This window comes from Pseudophryne corroboree, chromosome 4 (genome assembly GCF_028390025.1).
Source record: "Pseudophryne corroboree isolate aPseCor3 chromosome 4, aPseCor3.hap2, whole genome shotgun sequence".
Taxonomy (NCBI): Eukaryota; Metazoa; Chordata; class Amphibia; order Anura; family Myobatrachidae; genus Pseudophryne; species Pseudophryne corroboree.
This window is the reverse complement of record NC_086447.1, coordinates 881,847,349-881,872,261: the sequence shown is the minus strand read 5'-3', so window position 1 is coordinate 881,872,261 and position 24,913 is coordinate 881,847,349. Positions and strand designations below refer to the sequence as shown.

The 24,913-nt window shown below is 44.9% G+C and overlaps 1 protein-coding gene across 1 annotated transcript in view; it reads left to right on the top strand.

Annotated features, from left to right (window-relative positions):
* Positions 1-24,913, top strand: part of ZFAND3 (zinc finger AN1-type containing 3) — a 363,579-nt gene that overhangs the window by 118,743 nt on the left and 219,923 nt on the right. The window contains exon 2 of the mRNA XM_063918865.1: positions 17,515-17,555. Within this exon, the coding sequence (XP_063774935.1) occupies positions 17,515-17,555 (41 nt within the window). The remainder of the gene's footprint in view (positions 1-17,514; positions 17,556-24,913) is intronic.

The following is a 24,913-nucleotide window of genomic DNA, read 5'->3' as shown; positions in this document are numbered from 1 at the left end:
TGTTTTCTCCTTATCAACAAGCTTGCATACCTTACAACTGCCACATGCATGACTACCTTTGAGGTCATCAAGAAAGTGTTTGTCTTTTTTCTCACTGATGGGTTCTAACCGGCTTCTTGATACCATTGTTTTAACATTTTTAGCTTTTCTATAGAAAACCCCTGGGTGGTTAGGAAGATGTTCCCCTAATACAGGGTCTAATTGCAAAATGTGCCAGTTCTTTTTAAGTATCTTTTTTATATCTCCTGCTTCATTATTGAAGTCTGTGACAAATGGACATATATTAGTATTTTTATTTTTCTCCAGCTCAATATTCCTCCCTTTGTCTCTATATACGAGTAGATCTTGTCTCTCCTTATCCCTTGCTCGTTTTTTTGAATGTTCAATGAGACCAATTGGGTAACCTCGATCCAAAAATCTCTCCGTATATATTAAGGCTTGTTCATCAAATTTGTCCAACGTGGCACAGTTTCTTCTGAGCCTAGTGAACTGTGAAAAGGGGATATTTCTTTTCCAGTTAGGTAAATGACAGCTAGAGAAATCGAGGTAGCTATTACAGTCCACTTTTTTGAAAAATGTGCAAGTGTTGATTTTGCCTGTGGTTATAGATTCAGTGCTGTCAAGAATAAGATCTAGAAATTAAATTTTAAACTTATCCGCCTTATGTGTAAACTTTAGGTTGTATTCATTGACGTTAATCGTATCCATGAACGTTTTGAGCAGTTCCCCACCACCTTTCCATATTATGAGAATATCGTCTATGAATCTTTTAAATAAGACTATATGGTCCACGAATTGTCCCATTGATGAGTTTTCCCACTCACCCATGTAAATATTAGCCAGACTTGGTGCACAAATCGTGCCCATCGCTGTCCCGCACGACTGGATATACCAGTCATCCAGGAACGTGAAATAATTGTGCACCAATACATAGTGGAGACAGTCACAGATGAAATTGACCAGGGAATTATTTAATTCAGGATCTTCTGATAGCACCTTCCTCACACTATTAATTCCTTTGGCATGAGGAATGGCCGTATACAGGGCTTGCACGTCTACAGTGCACCACATATAGTTACTTTCCCATTTTATATTTTCTATAGTCTGCAGGACGTGAGTAGAGTCACGGATGTATGAGGGGAGGTGGGTGGCATATTTCTTTATATAAGTTTATGCATTTTCGGTATATGATAAAATGTAGCAATCTTGGGGTGTATATTGTATAGATACATTTTATCATATACCGAAAATGCACAAAAATCCAATCAGGCCACCAGGCCGGCCAATAGTAGCCGGCATAGGTTCCCTGACGTCAAACGTGTCTGAATTTGTGGATACTTATATAAAGAAATATGCCACCCACCTCCCCTCATACATCCGTGACTCTACTCACGTCCTGCAGACTATATAAAATATAAAATGGGAAAGTAACTATATGTGGTGCACTGTAGACGTGCAAGCCCTGTATACGGCCATTCCTCATGCCAAAGGAATTAATAGTGTGAGGAAGGTGCTATCAGAAGATCCTGAATTAAATAATTCCCTGGTCAATTTCATCTGTGACTGTCTCCACTATGTATTGGTGCACAATTATTTCACGTTCCTGGATGACTGGTATATCCAGTCGTGCGGGACAGCGATGGGCACGATTTGTGCACCAAGTCTGGCTAATATTTACATGGGTGAGTGGGAAAACTCATCAATGGGACAATTCGTGGACCATATAGTCTTATTTAAAAGATTCATAGACGATATTCTCATAATATGGAAAGGTGGTGGGGAACTGCTCAAAACGTTCATGGATACGATTAACGTCAATGAATACAACCTAAAGTTTACACATAAGGCGGATAAGTTTAAAATTGAATTTCTAGATCTTATTCTTGACAGCACTGAATCTATAACCACAGGCAAAATCAACACTTGCACATTCTTCAAAAAAGTGGACTGTAATAGCTACCTCGATTTCTCTAGCTGTCATTTACCTAACTGGAAAAGAAATATCCCCTTTTCACAGTTCACTAGGCTCAGAAGAAACTGTGCCACGTTGGACAAATTTGATGAACAAGCCTTAATATATACGGAGAGATTTTTGGATCGAGGTTACCCAATTGGTCTCATTGAACATTCAAAAAAACGAGCAAGGGATAAGGAGAGACAAGATCTACTCGTATATAGAGACAAAGGGAGGAATATTGAGCTGGAGAAAAATAAAAATACTAATATATGTCCATTTGTCACAGACTTCAATAATGAAGCAGGAGATATAAAAAAGATACTTAAAAAGAACTGGCACATTTTGCAATTAGACCCTGTATTAGGGGAACATCTTCCTAACCACCCAGGGGTTTTCTATAGAAAAGCTAAAAATGTTAAAACAATGGTATCAAGAAGCCGGTTAGAACCCATCAGTGAGAAAAAAGACAAACACTTTCTTGATGACCTCAAAGGTAGTCATGCATGTGGCAGTTGTAAGGTATGCAAGCTTGTTGATAAGGAGAAAACAGTCTTCTATGACAAAAATAAAACTAAAATATATAAAATTAATAGTTTTATTAACTGTAACTCCACTCATGTAGTATACATGATTACATGTCCCTGCGGATATAGATATATAGGTAAAACAAAAAGAATGCTGAAAATACGTATACTTGAACATACTAGAAATATAAACTATCAGATCACTAATCATAGTGTTCCACGGCATTTTAAGGAACATCACTCCAGTGACCCTATGAAGCTCAGATTCAAGGGTATTGAACACATTAATGTGAATAAAAACGGTGGAGACCGGGACCTGGAACTGGAACGAAGAGAAACGTTCTGGATACTTACCCTCAAAACATTAAAACCAGAGGGGTTAAATGAAGGGTTTGAGATCACTCCGTTTCTTAAATGAAACTCCCAGATATGACTTCAGTAATCAATTTGATGTACTGCTATACTCCTATATTCACATAATAATTTTTAGTTACTGTTTGTTCATATTATTTTTGGATATACTTGCATTTCTGTTCCTTTGGTTTTTCTGTGCTCTTTATATCAGAAAAATGATCTGGCGATACATCGCTATATGTGTATACCTTCCATCAAAAAATTAATTCTATACTCATATATATAAAAATGGCCTCAATAACTAGATGCCAACTAGATGTTAAAATGTCTTCAGGTGTATATATCATCTTTACACCACTTATGTATTGTATCAACAGGGCTGTTTGATGCTTGTTAAATTGCTGAACCCGGCCGCACACTGTGGTCTGTTAATTGAAAAACGGGCAAAAACATGTAAGTAATATTCCATCTGTAATATACAAACCTTTCATAATCAGAAGTACTTAATATCTAATAATTAATATTGCACATTCATCCAATATGAATTATAATCCGTTCATATTGGGGTACTAATGCGTCATACCTTAATAATAGGAAAGACTGCATTTATTGTTCCCTTATACGACATTATGCGGCTTGGGTTCTGCACAATAGATCTTTATGCAACTTAGATATATATTGTAAACTCAGCTGCAAACTGTGGTTGTTAAATTTAATTTAATCTAATTCATTTCACAAAAAACGGAGGCGGATTAGCCCCTGTTTAGATACTCATCTGCCTTATTATAAATATAATATCGATACTACCATTAATGCCATCAAGTTAGTAATCTTAATCTAATAAACATCAGGCATTAAAACCATACCATTCAACATGGACATGGTATATGCTCTTTTTAATACTAAACGACAGTATGCAGCTCAGGTGTAGTCACCTAAATATAATTGTAAATTGGACACTGAACGCTTTATAATGGCCCTGAACGTCACAGACTCCAGCCCTCTGACGAAGTCTATGACGAAACGCGTTGGGGCGGAGTCTGGTGACGTAAACGATCGTTGGTACAGCTGAGCGAGGAGTCGGGGACGTGAGTGATTCCTGCCCGAGAAGTCTGGGGAAACCAGCCGTCGACGGGTGGAGGTATCCGGTATGATCGCCTGACACTTGTTCCTGCTACCTAACGATTAATTGTTTTGAATCACGTGGTAACCAGCCCACACTGGTTGCCTTCTGGTACGAATATTATCAATAGGATTTTAACACTTTGTGTGTATATACTTTTAAAATAAAAACTTTTATGCACTATGGAGCGCCCCCTACATTTGCTCTATTGACAGATATCTTTTTCTCCGGAGGAGTTCGGACTGTTGAAAGGGGAGCTGCGGTCCAATTAATACAACGAGGATCTAGTGCTTATGTGCAGCATCTACGAAAAGCTGCAGTGATTCAAATATATGGACACACGCTAAGTGTATTTATACACATATACATTATAATCACCCTGTTATTAATAATCAGCGCTATATCATAATTGTCTGCATATATATATATATATATATATATATAGAGATATATATATATATATATAGAGATATATATATATATATAGAGATATATATATATTAAAGATGCTGTCTTAAGATATATATATATATATATATATATATATATATATAAAACATGCCCAAAGAGACATTAGTCTATTGGGTTATAGAGTCAACGCTATGTCGATTTCTGCTTGACGTGTCCTGTGGTACATGCAATGGACAGGTGATGCCGACTTAAGAGGCATATGGAAGGCTGAGGATTGTGTGGAGAAGGGATCTCGGACCTGGTCTCCACAGCTATAGCTGGTAATTCTGATCTTTTGCCTTATATTCCTGCACAGCCTAGGAAAGCACGACATTATCAAATGCAGCCTTTCGATCACAAAGAAACAAGAAAGTCCGAGGTGCGTCCTTTCTTGCCAGAGGCAGGGGCAGAGGAAAGAAGCTGCACAACACCGCTAGTTCCTAGGAACAAAAGTCCTCCCCGGCCTCTACAAAATCCACCGCATGTCGCTGGGGCTCCACAGCGGAGCTAAGTCCGGTGGGGGCACGTCTTCGTAATTTCAGCCACAAGTGGGTTCACTCCCTGTTGGATCCCTGGGCAATAGATATCGTGTCTCAGGGATACAAGCTGGACTTTGAGGAGATGCCCCCTCACCGACGGCCCTGCTGGCTTCCCCCCACGAGAGGGTTAATAGTGTTAACTGCAATTCACAAATTGTATCTTCAACGGGTGGTGGTCAAGGTTCCCCTCCTTCAACAAGGAGGGGGTTATTATTCGACCATGTTGTAGTCCCGAAACCGGACGGTTCGGTCAGACCCATATTGAATTTAAAATCCCTGAACATATACCTGAAAAGGTTCAAGTTCAAGATGGAATCGCTAAGAGCGGTCATCGCAAGCCTGAAAGGGGGAGATTTTATGGTGTCTCTGGACATAAAGGATGCATACCTTCATGTCCCCATTTATCCACCTCATCAGGCGTACTTCAGATTTGCGGTACAGGATTGTCATTACCAATTTCAGACGTTGCCGTTTGGTCTCTCCACGGCCCCGAGAATCTTCACCAAGGTAATGGCGGAAATCATGGTGCTCCTGCGGAAGCAAGGTGTCACAATTATCCCGTACTTGGACGATCTCCTCATAAAAGCGAGATCAAGAGAGCAGTTGCTGAACAGCGTATCACTTTCTCTGGAAGTGTAACGGCAACACGGCTGGATTCTAAATATTCCAAAGTCGCAGTTGGTTTCTACGACTCGTCTGCCTTTCCTGGGCATGATTCTAGACACAGACCAGAAAAGGGTTTATCTCCCGATGGAGAAAGCTCAGGAGCTCATGACACTGGTCAGGAACCTATTAAAACCAAAACAGGTGTCAGTGCATCACTGCACTCGAGTCCTGGGAAGGATGGTGGCATCATACGACGCCATTCCCTTCGGCAGGTTCCATGCGAGGACCTTTCAATGGGTCTTACTGGACAAGTGGTCCGGATCACATCTTCAGATGCATCGGTTAATCACCCTATCCCCAGGGCCAGGGTGTCTCTCCTGTGGTGGCTGCTCACCTTCTCGAGGGCCGCAGATTCGGCATTCAGGACTGGGTCCTGGTGACCACGGATGCAAGCCTCCGAGGGTGGGGAGCAGTCACACAGGGAAGAAATTTCCAAGGTCTGTGGTCAAGTCAGTAGACTTGCCTTCACATCAACATCCTGGAACTAAGGGCCGTATACAACGCCCTACGTCAAGCAGAGACCCTGCTTCGCGACCAACCGGTTCTGATTCAGTCAGAAGCCACCAAAATTCTTCGCTGGGCGGAGAATCACGTAAGCGCAGTGTTCATTCCGGGAGTTGACAACTGGGAAGCAGACTTCCTCAGCAGGCACGACCTCCACCCGGGAGAGTGGGGACTTCATCAAGAAGTCTTCACGCAGATTGCAAGTCGGTGGGAACTGCCACAGGTGGACATGATGGCATCCCGCCTCAACAAAAAACTACAGAGGTATTGCGCCAGGTCATGAGACCCTCAGGATCCTAGCGGAAAAAGGCATTCCAGATGAGGTCATTCCTACGCTGATAAAGGCTAGGAAGGACGTGACAGCTCAACATTATCACCGTATATGGCGAAAATATGTTGCGTGGTGTGAGGCCAGGAATGCCCCTACGGAGGAATTCCTGCTGGGCCGTTTCCTACACTTCCTACAGTCAGGAGTGACTTTGGGCCTAAAATTCGGTTCCATTAAGGTCCAGATTTCGTCCCTATCCATTTTCTTTCAAAAAGAGCTGGCTTCTCTACCTGAAGTTCAGACGTTGGTGAAGGGAGTGCTGCATATTCAGCCCCCTTTTGTTCCCCCGGTGGCACCTTGGGATCTTAACGTGGTGTTGAGTTTCCTGAAATCCCACTGGTTTCAACCACTCAAAACAATGGAATTGAAATATCTCACGTGGAAGGTGGTCATGCTACTAGCATTGGCTTCGGCTAGGCGTGTGTCAGAATTAGCGGCTTTGTCACATAAAAGCCCCTATCTGGTTTTCCATGCGGATAGAGCAGAATTGCGGACCCGTCCACAATTTCTGCCAAAGGTGGTTTCATCCTTTCATATAAACCAACCTATTGTGGTGCCTGTGGCTACTACTGACTTGGAGGATTCCGAGTTACTTGATGTGGTCAGGGCTTTGAAGGTTTATGTAGCCAGAACGGCTAGGGTCAGGAAAACAGAATCTTTGTTTATCCTGTATGCTTCCAACAAGCTTGGTGCTCCTGCTTCAAAGCAAACTATTGCTCGCTGGATCTGTAATACGATTCAGCAGGCTCATTCTGCGGCTGGATTGCCGCTGCCAAAATCAGTTAAGGCCCATTCCACTAGGAATGTGGGCTCTTCTTGGGCAGCTGCCCGAGGGGTCTCGGCATTACAGCTGTGCCGAGCGGCTACTTGGTCAGGTTCAAACACTTTTGCAAAGTTCTACATGTTTGATACCCTGGCTGAGGAGGACCTTGTGTTTGCTCATTCGGTGCTGCAGAGTCATCCGCACTCTCCTGCCCGTTTGGGAGCTTTGGTATAATACCCATGGTACTTACGGAGTCCCCAGCATCCACTAGGACGTTAGAGAAAATAAGATTTTACTTACCGGTAAATCTATTTCTCTATCGTCCTAGTGGATGCTGGGGTTCCTGAAAGGACCATGGGGAATAGCGGCTCCGCAGGAGACAGGGCACAAAAAGTAAAGCTTTAGGATCAGGTGGTGTGCACTGGCTCCTCCCCCTATGACCCTCCTCCAAGCCTCAGTTAGATTTTTGTGCCCGGCCGAGAAGGGTGCAATCTAGGTGGCTCTCCTAAAGAGCTGCTTAGAAAAGTTTAGCTTAGGTTTTTTATTTTACAGTGAGTCCTGCTGGCAACAGGATCACTGCAACGAGGGACTTAGGGGAGAAGAAGTGAACTCACCTGCGTGCAGGATGGATTGGCTTCTTTGGCTACTGGACATTAGCTCCAGAGGGACGATCACAGGTACAGCCTGGATGGTCACCGGAGCCTCGCCGCCGGCCCCCTTGCAGATGCTGAAACGAGAAGAGGTCCAGAATCGGCGGCAGAAGACTCCTCAGTCTTCTTAAGGTAGCGCACAGCACTGCAGCTGTGCGCCATTTCCTCTCAGCACACTTCACACGGCAGTCACTGAGGGTGCAGGGCGCTGGGAGGGGGGCGCCCTGGGAGGCAAATGAAAACCTTTTTTGGCTAAAAATACCTCACATATAGCCTCCGGGGGCTATATGGAGATATTTAACCCCTGCCAGAATCCATTAAAGAGCGGGAGACGAGCCCACCGAAAAAGGGGCGGGGCCTATCTCCTCAGCACACAGCGCCATTTTCCCTCACAGAAAGGCTGGAGGGAAGGCTCCCAGGCTCTCCCCTGCACTGCACTACAGAAACAGGGTTAAAACAGAGAGGGGGGGCACTAATTTGGCGTTAGAAATATATAAAAGATGCTATAAGGGAAAACACTTATATAAGGTTGTCCCTATATAATTATAGCGTTTTTGGTGTGTGCTGGCAAACTCTCCCTCTGTCTCTCCAAAGGGCTAGTGGGTCCTGTCCTCTATCAGAGCATTCCCTGTGTGTGTGCTGTGTGTCGGTACGTGTGTGTCGACATGTATGAGGACGATGTTGGTGAGGAGGCGGAGCAATTGCCTGTAATGGCGATGTCACTCTCTAGGGAGTCGACACCGGAATGGATGGCTTATTTAGGGAATTACGTGATAATGTCAACACGCTGCAAGGTCGGTTGACGACATGAGACGGCCGACAAACAATTAGTACCGGTCCAGACGTCTCAGAAACACCGTCAGGGGTTTTAAAACGCCCGTTTACTTTAGTCGGTCGACACAGACACAGACACGGACACTGAATCCAGTGTCGACGGTGAATAAACAAACGTATTCCTTATTAGGGCCACACGTTAAGGGCAATGAAGGAGGTGTTACATATTTCTGATACTACAAGTACCACAAAAGAGGGTATTATGTGGGATGTGAAAAAACTACCGTAGTTTTTCCTGAATCAGATAAATTAAATGAAGTGTGTGATGATGCGTGGGTTCCCCCCGATAGAAAATTATGGGCGGTATACCCTTTCCCGCCAGAAGTTAGGGCGCGTTGGGAAACACCCCTTAGGGTGGATAAGGCGCTCACACGCTTATCAAAACAAGTGGCGGTACCGTCTATAGATAGGGCCGTCCTCAAGGAGCCAGCTGACAGGAGGCTGGAAAATATCATAAAAAGGTATATACACACATACTGGTGTTATACTGCGACCAGCGATCGCCTCAGCCTGGATGTGCAGAGCTGGGGTGGCTTGGTCGGATTCCCTGACTAAAAATATTGATACCCTTGACAGGGACAGTATTTTATTGACTATAGAGCATTTAAAGGTTGCATTTTCTATATATGCGAGATGCACAGAGGGATATTTGCACTCTGGCATCAAGAGTAAGTGCGATGTCCATATCTGCCAGAAGATGTTTATGGACACGACAGTGGTCAGGTGATGCAGATTCCAAACGGCACAAAGGTGTATTGCCGTATAAAGGAAGAGGAGTTATTTGGGGTCGGTCCATCGGACCTGGTGGCCACGGCAACTGCTGGAAAATCCACCGTTTTTACCCTAAGTCACATCTCTGCAGAAAAAGACACAGTCTTTTCAGCCTCAGTCCTTTCGTCCCTATAAGAGTCATATCTGCCCAGGGATAGAGGAAAGGGAAGAAGACTGCAGCAGGCAGCCCATTCCCAGGAACAGAAGCGTTCCACCGCTTCTGCCAAGCTCTCAGCATGACGCTGGGACCGTACAGGACCCCTGGATCCTACATGTAGTATCCCAGGGGTACAGATTGGAATGTCGAGACGTTTCCCCTTCGCAGGCTCCTGAAGTCTGGTTTACCAAGGTCTCCCTCCGACAAGGAGGCAGTATGGGAAACAATTCACAAGCTGTATTCCCAGCAGGTGATAATCAAATTACCCCTCCTACAACAAGAAAAGGGGTATTATTCCACATTATATTGTGGTACTGAAGCCAGAAGGCTAGGTGAGACCTATTCTAAATCTAAAAAAATTTGAACACTTACAAAGGTTCAAATCAAGATGGAGTCACTCAGAGCAGTGATAACGAACCAGGAAGAAGGGGACTATATAGTGTCCCGAGACATCAGGGATGCTTACCTCCATGTCCAAAATTTGCCCTTCTCACTAAGGGTACCTCAGGTTCGTGGTACAGAACTGTCACTATCAGTTTCAGACGCTGCCGTTTGGATTGTCCACGGCACCCCGGGTCTTTACCAAGGTAATGGCGGAAATGATGATTCTTCTTCGAAGAAAAGGCGTCTTAATTATCCCTTACTTGGACGATCTCCTGATAAGGGCAAAGTCCAGGGAACAGTTGGAGGTCGGAGTAGCACTATCTCAGATACTGCTACAACAGCACGGGTGGATTCTAAATATTCCAAAATCGCAGCTGATCCCGACGACAAGTCTGCTGTGCCTAGGGATGATTCTGGACACAGTCCAGAAAAAGGTGTTTCTCCCGGAAGAGAAAGCCAGGGAGTTATCCGAGCTAGTCAGGAACCTCCTAAAATCAGTGCATCATTGCACAAGGGTCCTGGTAAAGATGGTGACTTCCTACGAAGCAATTCCATTCGGCACATTTCACGCAAGAATTTTTCAGTGGGATCTGCTGGACAAATGGTCCGGATCGCATCTTCAGATGCATCAGCGGATAACCCTATATCCAAGGACAAGGGTGTCTCTCCTGTGGTGGTTACAGAGTGCTCATCTTCTAGAGGGCCGCAGATTCGGCATTCAGGATGGATGCTGGTGACCACGGAGGCCAGCCCGAGAGGCTGGGGAGCAGTCACACAAGGAAAAAATTTCCAGGGAGTGTGATCAAGTCTGGAGACTTTTCTCCACATAAATATACTGGAGCTAAGGGTAAATTTATAATACTCTAAGCTTAGCAAGACCTCTGCTTCAAGGTCAGCCGGTATTGATCCAGTGGGAAAAACATCACGGCAGTCGCCCACGTAAATAGACAGGGCGGCACAAGAAGCAGGAGGGCAATGGCAAAAACTGCAAGGACTTTTCGCTGGGCGGAAAATCATGTGATAGCACTGTCAGCAGTGTTTCATTCCGGGAATGGAAACTGGGAAGCAGACTTCCTCAGCAGGCACGACCTCCACCCGGCAGAGTGGAAACTTCATCGGGAAGTTTTCCACATGATTGTAAACCGTTGGGAAATACCAAAGGTGGACATGATGGCGTCCCGTCTGAACAAAAAACGGGACAGGTATTGCGCCAGGTTAAGAGACCCTCAGGCAATAGCTGTGGACGTTCTGGTAACACCATGGATGTACCAGTCGGTGTATGTGTTCCATCCTCTGCTTCTCATACCTAAGGTACTGAGACTTATAAGACGTAGAGGAGTAAGAACTATACTCATGGCTCCGGATTGGCCAAGAAGGACTTGGTACCCGGAACTTCAAGAGATGCTCACAGAGGACTTATGGCCTCTGCCGCTAAGAAGGGACTTGTTTCAGCAAGTACCATGTCTGTTCCAAGACTTACCGCAGCTGCGTTTGACGGCATGGCGGTGGAACGCCGGATCCTAAGGGAAAAAGGCATTCCGGAAGAGGTCATTCCTACCCTGGTCAAAGCCAGAAAGGAGGTGACCGCACAACATTATCACCACATGTGGCAAAAATATGTTGCGTGGTGTGAGGCCAGAAAGGCCCCACGAAGAAATTTCAACTCGGTCGATTCCTGCATTTCCTGCAAACAGGAGTGTCTATGGGCCTCAAATTGGGGTCCATTAAGGTTCAAATTTCGGCCCTGTCGATTTTCTTCCAGAAAGAAGTGGCTTCAGTTCCTGAAGTCCAGAAGTTTGTCAAGGGAGTATTGCATATACAACCCCCTTTTGTGCCTCCAGTGGCACTGTGGGATCTCAACGTAGTTCTGGGATTCCTCAAATCACATTGGTTTAAAACCAGTCAAATCTGTGGATTTGAAGCATCTCACATGAAAAGTGACCATGCTCTTGGCCCTGGCCTGGACCAGGCGAGTGTCAAATTGGTGGTTTTTTTCTCAAAAAAGCCCATATCTGGTTGTCCATTTGGACAGGGCAGAGCTGCGGACTCGTCCCCAGTTCTCTCCCTAAGGTGGTGTCAGTGTTTCACCTGAACCAGCTTATTTTGGTGCCTTGCGCCTACTAGGGACTTGGAGGACTCCAGGTTGCTAGATGTTGTCAGGGCCCTGTAAATATAGGTTCCAGGACGGCTGGAGTCAGGAAAACTGACTTGCTGTTATCCTGTATGCACCCAACAAACTGGGTGCTCTTGCTTCTAAGCAGACTATTGCTAGTTGGATGTGTAATACAATTCAGCTTGCACATTCTGTGGCAGGCCTGCCACAGCCAAAATATGTAAATGCCCATTCCACAAGGAAGGTGGGCTTATCTTGGGCGGCTGCCCGAGGGGTCTCGGCTTTACAACTTTGCCGAGCGGCTATTTAGTCAGGGGCAAACACGTTGGTAAAATCCTACAAATTTGATACCCTGGCTAAGGAGGACCTGGAGTTCTCTCATTCGGTGCTGCAGAGTCATCCGCACTCTCCCGCCCGTTTGGGAGCTTTGGTATTATCCCCATGGTCCTTTCAGGAACCCCAGCATCCACTAGGACGATAGAGAAAATAAGAATTTACTTACCGATAATTCTATTTCTCGGAGTCCGTAGTGGATGCTGGGCGCCCATCCCAAGTGCGGATTATCTGCAATACTTGTACATAGTTACAAAAATCGGGTTATTATTGTTGTGAGCCATCTTTTCAGAGGCTCCGCTGTTATCATACTGTTAACTGGGTTCAGATCACAGGTTGTACAGTGTGATTGGTGTGGCTGGTATGAGTCTTACCCGGGATTCAAAATCCTTCCTTATTGTGTACGCTCGTCCGGGCACAGTATCCTAACTGAGGCTTGGAGGAGGGTCATAGGGGGAGGAGCCAGTGCACACCACCTGATCCTAAAGCTTTACTTTTTGTGCCCTGTCTCCTGCGGAGCCGCTATTCCCCATGGTCCTTTCAGGAACCCCAGCATCCACTACGGACTCCGAGAAATAGAATTATCGGTAAGTAAATTCTTATTTTCTCGTAGTCCGTAGTGGATGCTGGGCGCCCGTCCCAAGGACTTCTTCTGCAATACTTGTATATAGGCCCTCATTCCGAGTTGATCGTTCGCAAGGCGATTTTAGCAGAGTTGCTCACGCTAAGCCGCCGCCTACTGGGAGTGTATCTTAGCATCTTAAAATTGCGAACGATGTATTCGCAATATTGCGATTACAAACTACTTAGCAGTTTCAGAGTAGCTCCACACTTACTCGGCATCTGCGATCAGTTCAGTGCTTGTCGTTCCTGGTTTGACGTCACAAACACACCCAGCGTTCGCCCAGACACTCCTCCGTTTCCCCGGCCACTCCTGCGTTTTTTCCGGAAACGGTAGCGTTTTTTCCCGCACGCCCATAAAACGGCCCGTGTCCGCCCAGTAACACCCATTTCCTGTCAATCACACTACGATCGCCGGAGCGATGAAAAAGCAGTGAGTAAAAATACTATCTCCATTGTAAAATTACTTGGCGCAGTCGCAGTGCGAATATTGCGCATGCGTACTAAGCGGAATTTCACTGCGATGCGATGAAAAATACCGAGCGAACGACTCGGAATGAGGGCCATAGTTATTGCTGCAATAAGGGCTATGTTATTGTTGCATCAGGGTTGAACTGAAAAAGAACAAAGATGGGAGCGCTGATGGTATCTCTTAAAGACACACCTTAATAATTAATTATTAATTATTAATACTCATCACCAATGCAGATTTAAATAAAATAACAATTTTTAATTTTCCACATAAAAAACAAAAAACACAATAATAACATTAAAATGCTAATGAGGTATTGTTCAGATGAAAAAACATTAGAAAACACCTTGAAGAGTTTCTTCTTTGGAAGAACTTTATTTAGAAAATAATATAGATACAATTTTATGTGCAAAAACGATACAGTATCCCTATTTGGCTAGCACAACTTAACATCCGGATCCGCTCGGGGGACTCTTTGGTAATAAATAAGAACTATGTGCAATATCTACAATAGAGCTTGAAAAGTTTTATTAGGTAAAAGGAAATTAGATAGAAACTCTTCAAGGTGTTTTCTACTGTTTTTTCATCTGAACAATACCTCATTAGCATTTTAATGTTATTATTGTGTTTTTTAGGTTTTTTATGTGGAAAATTAAAAATTGTTATTTTATTTAAATCTGCATTGGTGATGAGTATTAATAATTAATAATTAATTATTAAGGTGTGTCTTTAAGAGATACCATCAGCGCTCCCATCTTTGTTCTTTTTCTTGTTTTTTCTAATGCAGGGGTGCAAATACCCTTCATTCTGGGCAGCAGCAGTGGCATCATTTTAGATATACCATTAAGAAATTAAATAATTAGGTGAAATTTCTCCACCAGGAGGTCAGCGCAAAACCTTTTTTCTTGTTATTGTCTGTCTGTGAGGGTTGAACTGATGCTCTGTTGTTGTTCATACTGTTGACTGGGTAAATTTATCACAAGTTATACGGTGTGATTGGTGTGGCTGGTATGAGTCTTGCCCTGGATTTCCAAAATCCTTTCCTTGTACTGTCAGCTCTTCCGGGCACAGTTTCTCTAACTGAGGTCTGGAGGAGGGACATAGAGGGAGGAGCCAGAGCACACCAGAATCTAAATTCTTTCTTAAAGTGCCCATGTCTCCTGCGGAGCCCGTCTATTCCCCATGGTCCTTACGGAGTCCCCAGCATCCACTACGGACTACGAGAAATAGATTTACCGGTAAGTGTAATCTTATTTTTTCCCCACCATTGCTCCGCTGTGGCGTAGTGCTCATTTCTACATGTATTTTATATATCTTGAAGAAATAAGAAAAAAAAAATCTCAACAAAGTTTGATACAACTGTAAGGAAGAAGTCGCACGAACTCTGCTTTCGCCTAGATTCAGCATGCACCAGTCTGATCTCTGGGGCTTTTACTAGAAACATTCGATAACAGGCAATGAATACTTCATAGCGGAAGTGCTCCTGTCTGTGACTTTAAATACAGCAAAAGTCTAAGGGGGGAATTGAGCTGTTTTTTGCATGCCTGTAAGTAATGGGTGCCAGCCGGAGCTAGGACGCACTCGGAGACTGCACTAATGAATGTGATGTGCGTCACTTGTATATCTGTGTGAATCTGAATCTGTATACGAAGCACAGTGGAATGTGGCATGGCAAAAAGCCACAGTCACTGCATCATACACAGATATACAAGTGTCACATATCATATTCATCATTGCAGTGTCCTGAGTTTGCCCCTGTACATACTGCTAGATTAAATAGTTCTTGACAAAAATTTACCCCACTGTGTGTGTTTGTGTATGTATATATGTATGTGTGTGTGTGTGTATGTATGTATGTATGTGTATATATATATATCTATATGGGGCAGTACGGTTGGTGTAATTATTAGCATTACTGCCTCACAGCACTGAGGTCATGGGTTCAATTCCCACCATGGCTCTAACTGTGTGGAGTTTGTATATTCCCCCCGTGCTTGTGTGGGTTTCCTCCGGGTACTCCGGTTTCCTCCCACAATCTAAAAATATAGTAGGTATGATAGGTTAATTGGCTCCCAACAAAATTAACACTAGCGTGAATGTGTCTGAGTGTACATGTGATAGGGAATATAGATTGTAAGCTCTACTGGAGCAGGGACTGATGTGAATGGCCAAATATTTTCTGTAAAGCCCTGCGGAATATATGTGCGCTATGTAGATAACTGGTAGTAATAATAATAATAATAATAATATCTCTCTCGATCTATATCTAGGTATAGATATATAGATGTGTGTGTGTGTGTACATATGTTAGGAAAGATTGTAAGCTCCACTGTGGAAGGGACTGTTATAAATGACCAAATATCTGTAAAGTGCTGCAGGATGTGTGTGCGCTATATTAGTAACGGTTACTAATATATAAAATAAATGGTGTGTTATTGCATGTACTTGTGTCTACTGTTTAGAAAGTCGCCTGTATATTTTACTAGAATTGGCATTTTCCAGTTGTCGGCCACCGTCCATGTTTCTGACATTATGCAGCATTTGTGGTGCATATTCATCCTTTTTGTCTAGCTACAAATATGTTTAGCCGGTAGTTTGTTTGTGTATAGTAAAGCTTCCAGTGCCCCTATTGAATGATGGCATATTAGAAATATTCAGCTTGTGGTGGGCATTCTGCAGAGAGGAAAAGCTGCAGCGCCTGTGTGAGTGTTTGTGGCTGGCATGACGAATCAGACTGCTTATCCCCTCTGCCCAGGCGAATACTCTAAATATTTATACTAACATTTTTATATTCTACAGCGCTGTGCCAAGATTGGAGCGCCGGCATAAAACGACTATTTGGCACAGTGTGAAACCTTGTACCGGGGGATTTTACAATTTATTTATTTTTTGCTGTTTTATTTAAAGTGCTGTTATTAACGTGTATCGTACGGCAGCTTCAGCAGTTCTATAATAAGGGGACATTGTTCCAGAGCAGTGGGGAGCAGACCTGGAATCCCAGCCTTTTGCCTCATGTGGGGGCGTTAAATTACCTACAGGTGGCAAATGGTAGATGTATCACTGAATGTCGTGTTTGCTGGAAGTGGCAATATAGCAGCTGAAGAGGGGTAGTCGTCAGGTGGGGAATTTGTTGTGGCCTGTAGCGAATGCATCAATTCACACGGACCACGACAAAATGACTGCCATCACATGGTATGTCAGTGACCATTCCCAATGATTTAAAGCCAACATTGGATTGTGACGCTTTGCCTTCACATTTCATATTGTAGCTATGCGTGTGGTGCCCGGACAAATGTTTTTTGTCTATGTTGCATGTACATGTTTTATGTTTGAATCGGTGAAGTATATATTGGGGAGTGGTGTTGTTATATCGACCATCTGTAACATAGAGGACATATTTTACTTGAAGTGGCCCTCCGCAAAGTGATGATAGCCATTTAGTGGGCCAAATGAATTTTCATGAGAATGTAACCTATCAATTCAATAGAAATTAAGTACCTCATGAATATTCATTAGCCTCATGGGCATTAAGTCCGTAATCTCCTTAGAGTTGTGACTATACCCAGGACACTGATAAAGTGTCTCCCAGACATATATTGCCATTTCTGTTCAACTATGCCTGGGGTAGAACGGTGCTATTTACCTTCTGTATAGTAATTTTGCAGATTCCCATGTTTTCTCGTACACAATTAGCTCTGCGTCCCATTCTCTCCAAGTCAGGGAATTTCTTGCTCAAATCCCCCCCTCCCCCCACCCCCCTTTTATCATAGATATTATTATGGGGAAGGGAGGGAGGAGTGGTCTTTCTCTTCACTGCCCCCTCACATTTATCCTTCACCAAACCACCCCACCCAACACCCCTGTTATGTCCAGGATTCTGCCCCAGTGACAGGTTTGGTGGCAGATTGTATGAAACAGGGTTTGTGATCATTAAGAGTTTAATTTTATCATTTGTTCTCTTCTTGTCACAGGTCCAGTAAGACGATGAATCTCTGTTCAAAATGTTTTGCGGGTGAGTACTTTGTTGTTATCCTGGTAGCCTGTTGTCTGTTCAGCCATTGTATACCTTACACAATGTTACTATTCCTGCATCCAGACACAGGGAACTTGGGGATCCTCTGTCATGTATCCATGTGACTTCATCCACTGCCAAGACTGAAATGCACTGGGATCCCCAATTCATTCATGGAGTCTGTTTCTGCGTTTCTAATGCTTATCTGCATGCATGCAACTTCACCTACAGTGACTGACATAGGAAATTATCTTATCCATTTACCAGCCAATAACACAACATGCAGGAGGGAAATAATCGTGTAAGTTTTGTACGTGAAAGGTGGATTACTTGGCTTAGTTCAGGTGGAAGGAAGGTTCTACTTAAAGTGCTTTTTACATTTTTTTCATGGCCTCTCCGGAAGGTTTTAGCGCAAGGGGCTTTTACTCATAATAAATTTGCACTCGCCACGTTGAAAGTGCAGAAATATAATTTATATATTGCTCTAAATAAAATGACATTCATATAAAATAAGTTTGCTCCTTTGTCCGTTAGATGTCCTTCTGACAGGCATCGTCAGGAGCTGCTCTAAGGGGGAAATTTACCAAAGGTCAATTGTGATCGATATTGTACTTTCAGGGCCAAAACACACATTTATTAATATTTTAAAATTAATATTAAAAAATTCATCTGTTAGCAGATGTGTTTCAGCCCGAAACCCAACATCAATGAGAATCAATTTTCATTGATTATAAATCCGATTAAAATCCACCACGTACAAAAGTTCGATATAAGTTTTTCCCCTTTGACACCCCCCCCCCCACACACACACACACACACACATTTTTTGAACTATTTCATGCATTACGATCCACGTTCACTACAATCGGAAATAGTAACCTGTCCCGAGCGCAGCGAGGCACCTTGCCCGAAGCATGGCGAGTGAAGCGGTACTCTAATTGGGGTTCCCTGTCACTTTCCTAAGAAAACGAAACCAAAAACAGTCAAAAAACTCATTGTACTTGTACATTATTACTTAAAATCAAGGTTGTGCATTTTTGTTTGTTTTCTTAAATAAGGTAATTTATGAGTTTAGGAAAAGAAAAAAAACATTATAATTGGGCAGTGTTGCAAAGGGTAACCAAAGCAATGAAGTAATCTGGGTTGTTTATACGGTTATGGTAATTGTTAGTAAAATAATCTCTCTAATGTTCTTGTATTGTTAATACATTTGTGTCCTCAATACCCTTTTGCCACAGTCATGCCAAACAGCCATTCTTTGGGGCACAAGGTCTCGTGAGACTGTGCTTTTTACCAGTGGATTTTTTTGCATTTTTTGACGTCTTTTTCGCACAAATTTACATCTTAATCACACTGTGATGCGACAAAACCGATTCACGAGACTGTACTGATTTCATTTGATATGCGACACTTGTATATACTGTATGTGTGCGACTGAGTCTGAATCTGTATAGGTAGTGTTACGATGCAGCGGCTATAGCATTTTTCCACGCCTGCTTTTGTTGTACTTTACATACAGAATCAGACTTGCGCACTGATTTAGTGTTGCATGTTAAATGAATCGGTCCCATCACTTTGCAACTAAGGTGCACATTTGAACGAAAAGTAAGTCAAGTCATGCGGTACCGACAGCTCAGTCGCACCAGGTGTCTTGCATCGCATGGCTTATTGAGCTGTATCAGTACACATCTCTAGCACGTTGGGCAGTTCAGTTCCTGGCCTGAGCTCCCATTGCAGCGTACGCCTGGCCTGTGCCCCCATTGCAGCGTACGCCTGGCCTGAGCTCCCATTGCAGCGTACGCCTGGCCTGTGCACCCATTGCAGCGTACGCCTGGCCTGTGCACCCATTGCAGCTTACGCCTGGCCTGTGCACCCATTGCAGCTTACGCCTGGCCTGTGCGCCCGTTGCAGCGTACGCCTGGCCTGTGCGCCCGTTGCAGCGTACGCCTGGCCTGTGCACCCGTTGCAGCGTACGCCTGGCCTGTGCACCCGTTGCAGCGTACGCCTGGCCTGTGCACCCGTTGCAGCGTACGCCTGGCCTATGCTCCCATTGCAGCGTACGCCTGGCCTATGCTCCCATTGCAGCGTACGCCTGGCCTGTGCTCCCATTGCAGCGTACGCCTGGCCTGTGCACCCATTGCAGCATACGCCTGGCCTGTGCACCCATTGCAACATACGCCTGGCCTGTGCTCCCATTGCAGTTTACACCTGCCCTGTGCTCCCATTGCAGCGTACGCCTGGCCTATTAACCACAAGTTTTGTAGTTGTTTCCATAATGTCCTGTTACCGATAACTACTCACTTATGCAATGATGTCGTTATTATTCGTGATTAATTTACTAAATGGTGGTGATAGCAGGTAACAAAGGTTCCAGTAGCAGGACACAGTCGCTGCGTGGGTTGTTTTGTCTCATTCTGACAGGAAATCTCATGGAGATGTGACTGTCGTAGCTGTCACATTGTGTTAGACACTAGAAAATGGTGTGATGAGGTGACACCAGCCCCACGCTCCTGTAGTTGTTCTATATCCGAGTCTTCCAACTCCTCAGACATCTTAATGGTGGGATGTGTAGTTGGGGGGGGGGGGGGGGGGGGCTCACCTGGCTTCTCTCAGGCAATATTACTCTGCTCCATGACATTATCATGACATTTTTCTTTTATTTACTAGAATTCAGTGGAGAAAGGTCACTGTACACCCACATAAATTCCCACTTAGTCGCTGGCACGCTTTTCCTAACAGCCTGGGCTCTGTAATTCCTGGGAAATTAATAAAGGCTGGTGCTTACAGATGCTTGGTGTGAATTGCACCATTTAGCATGAAACATCAGGAGAAAACAGGCTTCCCTGTGAGTCAGAGGCATGGCTACAGCAACTGTGTGCCGTCATCCCAGAATCCTCTGGTTTTATCGCTTCCGGTATGGAGGAAATCCCACCTATCCCTTTAATAAGAATTCGGACACCAAATCATGTGTCCATCTAACTTGGCTCTATTTTAATTGCACACTGATTTATGCCGATGTCACTGGTGACCCGGCTTTTTCCTAAAAGGGAGGGTGGATGGTTTCCAAAGCCCCCCAAACTGACAATACCCGGATTGTCTGCCAGGGTGTCAGATGATAGCGATCTATTCAGCTCTGTTGTGTTATATGATGTCTGGGTGGAAGTAAAGTGTGTGGTTTTATTTTTTTCGGACTAATCAGACAGACAAAGCACTTGCATTGTGTTCCTATGGGAATGCCGTCAGGCAGAGATCCATTGATCTGGCACAGAGATGAACCCAGGAAACGTGCATCGGCAACTTGTTCTCATCTTCTCTTCTGTGATGCAGATTTTATTGCAGGTTGTGTGGCTCCTTGCTCGGTGGCGATTTGCTTTTATTTCTTTCTATTTTTGGAAGGCTAGTATGTGTTATGGAGCACAGGGGGGTGTTCAATTAGTGCCGTTTTCTCTATCGTCCTAGTGGATGCTGGGGTTCCTGAAAGGACCATGGGGAATAGCGGCTCCGCAGGAGACAGGGCACAAAAAGTAAAGCTTTAGGATCAGGTGGTGTGCACTGGCTCCTCCCCCTATGACCCTCCTCCAAGCCTCAGTTAGATTTTTGTGCCCGGCCGAGAAGGGTGCAATCTAGGTGGCTCTCCTAAAGAGCTGCTTAGAAAAGTTTAGCTTAGGTTTTTTATTTTACAGTGAGTCCTGCTGGCAACAGGATCACTGCAACGAGGGACTTAGGGGAGAAGAAGTGAACTCACCTGCGTGCAGGATGGATTGGCTTCTTGGCTACTGGACATTAGCTCCAGAGGGACGATCACAGGTACAGCCTGGATGGTCACCGGAGCCTCGCCGCCGGCCCCCTTGCAGATGCTGAAACGAGAAGAGGTCCAGAATCGGCGGCAGAAGACTCCTCAGTCTTCTTAAGGTAGCGCACAGCACTGCAGCTGTGCGCCATTTTCCTCTCAGCACACTTCACACGGCAGTCACTGAGGGTGCAGGGCGCTGGGATGGGGGCGCCCTGGGAGGCAAATGAAAACCTTTTTTGGCTAAAAATACCTCACATATAGCCTCCGGGGGCTATATGGAGATATTTAACCCCTGCCAGAATCCGTTAAGAGCGGGAGACGAGGCCGCCGAAAAAGGGGCGGGGCCTATCTCCTCAGCACACAGCGCCATTTTCCCTCACAGAAAGGCTGGAGGGACGGCTCCCAGGCTCTCCCCTGCACTGCACTACAGAAACAGGGTTAAAACAGAGAGGGGGGGCACTAATTTGGCGTTAGAAATATATAAAAAAGATGCTATAAGGGAAAACACTTATATAAGGTTGTCCCTATATAATTATAGCGTTTTTGGTGTGTGCTGGCAAACTCTCCCTCTGTCTCTCCAAAGGGCTAGTGGGTCCTGTCCTCTATCAGAGCATTCCCTGTGTGTGTGCTGTGTGTCGGTACGTGTGTGTCGACATGTATGAGGACGATGTTGGTGAGGAGGCGGAGCAATTGCCTGTAATGGTGATGTCACTCTCTAGGGAGTCGACACCGGAATGGATGGCTTATTTAGGGAATTACGTGATAATGTCAACACGCGCCAAGGTCGGTTGACGACATGAGACGGCCGACAAACAATTAGTACCGGTCCAGACGTCTCAAAAACACCGTCAGGGGTTTTAAAACGCCCGTTTACTTTAGTCGGTCGACACAGACACAGACAGGGACACTGAATCCAGTGTCGACGGTGAATAAACAAACGTATTCCTTATTAGGGCCACACGTTAAGGGCAATGAAGGAGGTGTTACATATTTCTGATACTACAAGTACCACAAAAGAGGGTATTATGTGGGATGTGAAAAAACTACCGTAGTTTTTCCTGAATCAGATAAATTAAATGAAGTGTGTGATGATGCGTGGGTTCCCCCCGATAGAAAATATGGGCGGTATACCCTTTCCCGCCAGAAGTTAGGGCGCGTTGGGAAACACCCCTTAGGGTGGATAAGGCGCTCACACGCTTATCAGAACAAGTGGCGGTACCGTCTATAGATAGGGCCGTCCTCAAGGAGCCAGCTGACAGGAGGCTGGAAAAATATCATAAAAAGTATATACACACATACTGGTGTTATACTGCGACCAGCGATCGCCTCAGCCTGGATGTGCAGAGCTGGGGTGGCTTGGTCGGATTCCCTGACTAAAAATATTGATACCCTTGACAGGGACAGTATTTTATTGACTATAGAGCATTTAAAGGATGTATTTCTATATATGCGAGATGCACAGAGGGATATTTGCACTCTGGCATCAAGAGTAAGTGCGATGTCCATATCTGCCAGAAGATGTTTATGGACACGACAGTGGTCAGGTGATGCAGATTCCAAACGGCACAAAGGTGTATTGCCGTATAAAGGAAGAGGAGTTATTTGGGGTCGGTCCATCGGACCTGGTGGCCACGGCAACTGCTGGAAAATCCACCGTTTTTACCCTAAGTCACATCTCTGCAGAAAAAGACACCGTCTTTTCAGCTTCAGTCCTTTCGTCCCTATAAGAGTAATATCTGCCCAGGGATAGAGGAAAGGGAAGAAGACTGCAGCAGGCAGCCCATTTCCAGGAACAGAAGCGTTCCACCGCTTCTGACAAGCTCTCAGCATGACGCTGAGACCGTACAGGACCCCTGGATCCTACAAGTAGTATCCCAGGGGTACAGTTTGGAATGTCGAGACGTTTCCCCTGCGCAGGCTCCTGAAGGCTGCTTTACCAAGGTCTCCCTCCGACAAGGAGGCAGTATGGGAAAAAAATTCACGAGCTGTATTCCCAGCAGGTGATAATTAAATTACCCCTCCTACAACAAGAAAAGGGGTATTATTCCACACTATATTGTGGTACTGAAGCCAGAAGGCTAGGTGAGACCTATTCTAAATCTAAAAAAATTTGAACACTTACAAAGGTTCAAATCAAGATGGAGTCACTCAGAGCAGTGATAACGAACCGGGAAGAAGGGGACTATCTGGTGTCCCGAGACATCAGGGATGCTTACCTCCATGTCCCAAATTTGCCCTTATCACTAAGGGTACCTCAGGTTCGTGGTACAGAACTGTCACTATCAGTTTCAGACGCTGCCGTTTGGATTGTCTACGGCACCCCGGGTCTTTACCAAGGTAATGGCCGAAATGATGGTTCTTCTTCGAAGAAAAGGCGTCTTAATTATCCCTTACTTGGACGATCTCCTGATAAGGGCAAAGTCCAGGGAACAGTTGGAGGTCGGAGTAGCACTATCTCGGATACTGTTACAACAGCAGGGGTGGATTCTAAAGATTCCAAAATCGCAGCTGATCCCGACAACAAGTCTCCTGTGCTTAGGGATGATTCTGGACACAGTCCAGAAAAAGGTGTTTCTCCCGGAAGAGAAAGCCAGGGAGTTATCCGAGCTAGTCAGGAACCTCCTAAAATCAGTGCATCATTGCACAAGGGCCATGGTAAAAAAATGGTGACTTCCTTCGAAGCAATTCCAGTCGGCAGATTTCATGCAAGAACTTTTCAGTGGGATCTGCTGGACAAATGGTCCGGATCGCATCTTCAGATGCATCAGCGGATAACCCTATATCCAAGGACAAGGGTGTCTCTCCTGTGGTGGTTACAGAGTGCTCATCTTCTAGAGGGCCGCAGATTCGGCATTCAGTTTTGGATGTTGGTGACCACGGAGGCCAGCCCGAGAGGCTGGGGAGCAGTCACACAAGGAAAAAATTTCCAGGGAGTGTGATCAAGTCTGGAGATTTTTCTCCACATAAATATAGCTAAGGGTAAATTTATAATGCTCTAAGCTTAGCAAGACCTCTGCTTCAAGGTCAGCCGGTATTGATCCAGTGGGATAAAACATCACGGCAGTCACCCACGTAAATAGACAGGGCGGCACAAGAAGCAGGAGGGCAGTGGCAAAAACTGCAAGGACTTTTCGCTGGGCGGAAAATCATGTGATAGCACTGTCAGCAGTGTTTCATTCCGGGAATGGAAACTGGGAAGCAGACTTCCTCAGTAGGCACGACCTCCACCCGGCAGAGTGGGAACTTCATGGGGAAGTTTTCCACATAATTGTAAACCGTTGGGAATTACCAAAGGTGGACATGATGGCGTCCCGTCTGAACAAAAAACGGGACAGGTATTGCGCCAGGTTAAGAGACCCTCAGACAATAGCTGTGGACGTTCTGGTAACACCGTGGGTGTACCAGTCGGTGTATGTGTTCCATCCTCTGCTTTTCATACCTAAGGTACTGAGAATTATAAGACGTAGAGGAGTAAGAACTATACTCATGGCTCCGGATTGGCCAAGAAGGACTTGGTACCCGGAACTTCAAGAGATGCTCACAGAGGACTTATGGCCTCTGCCGC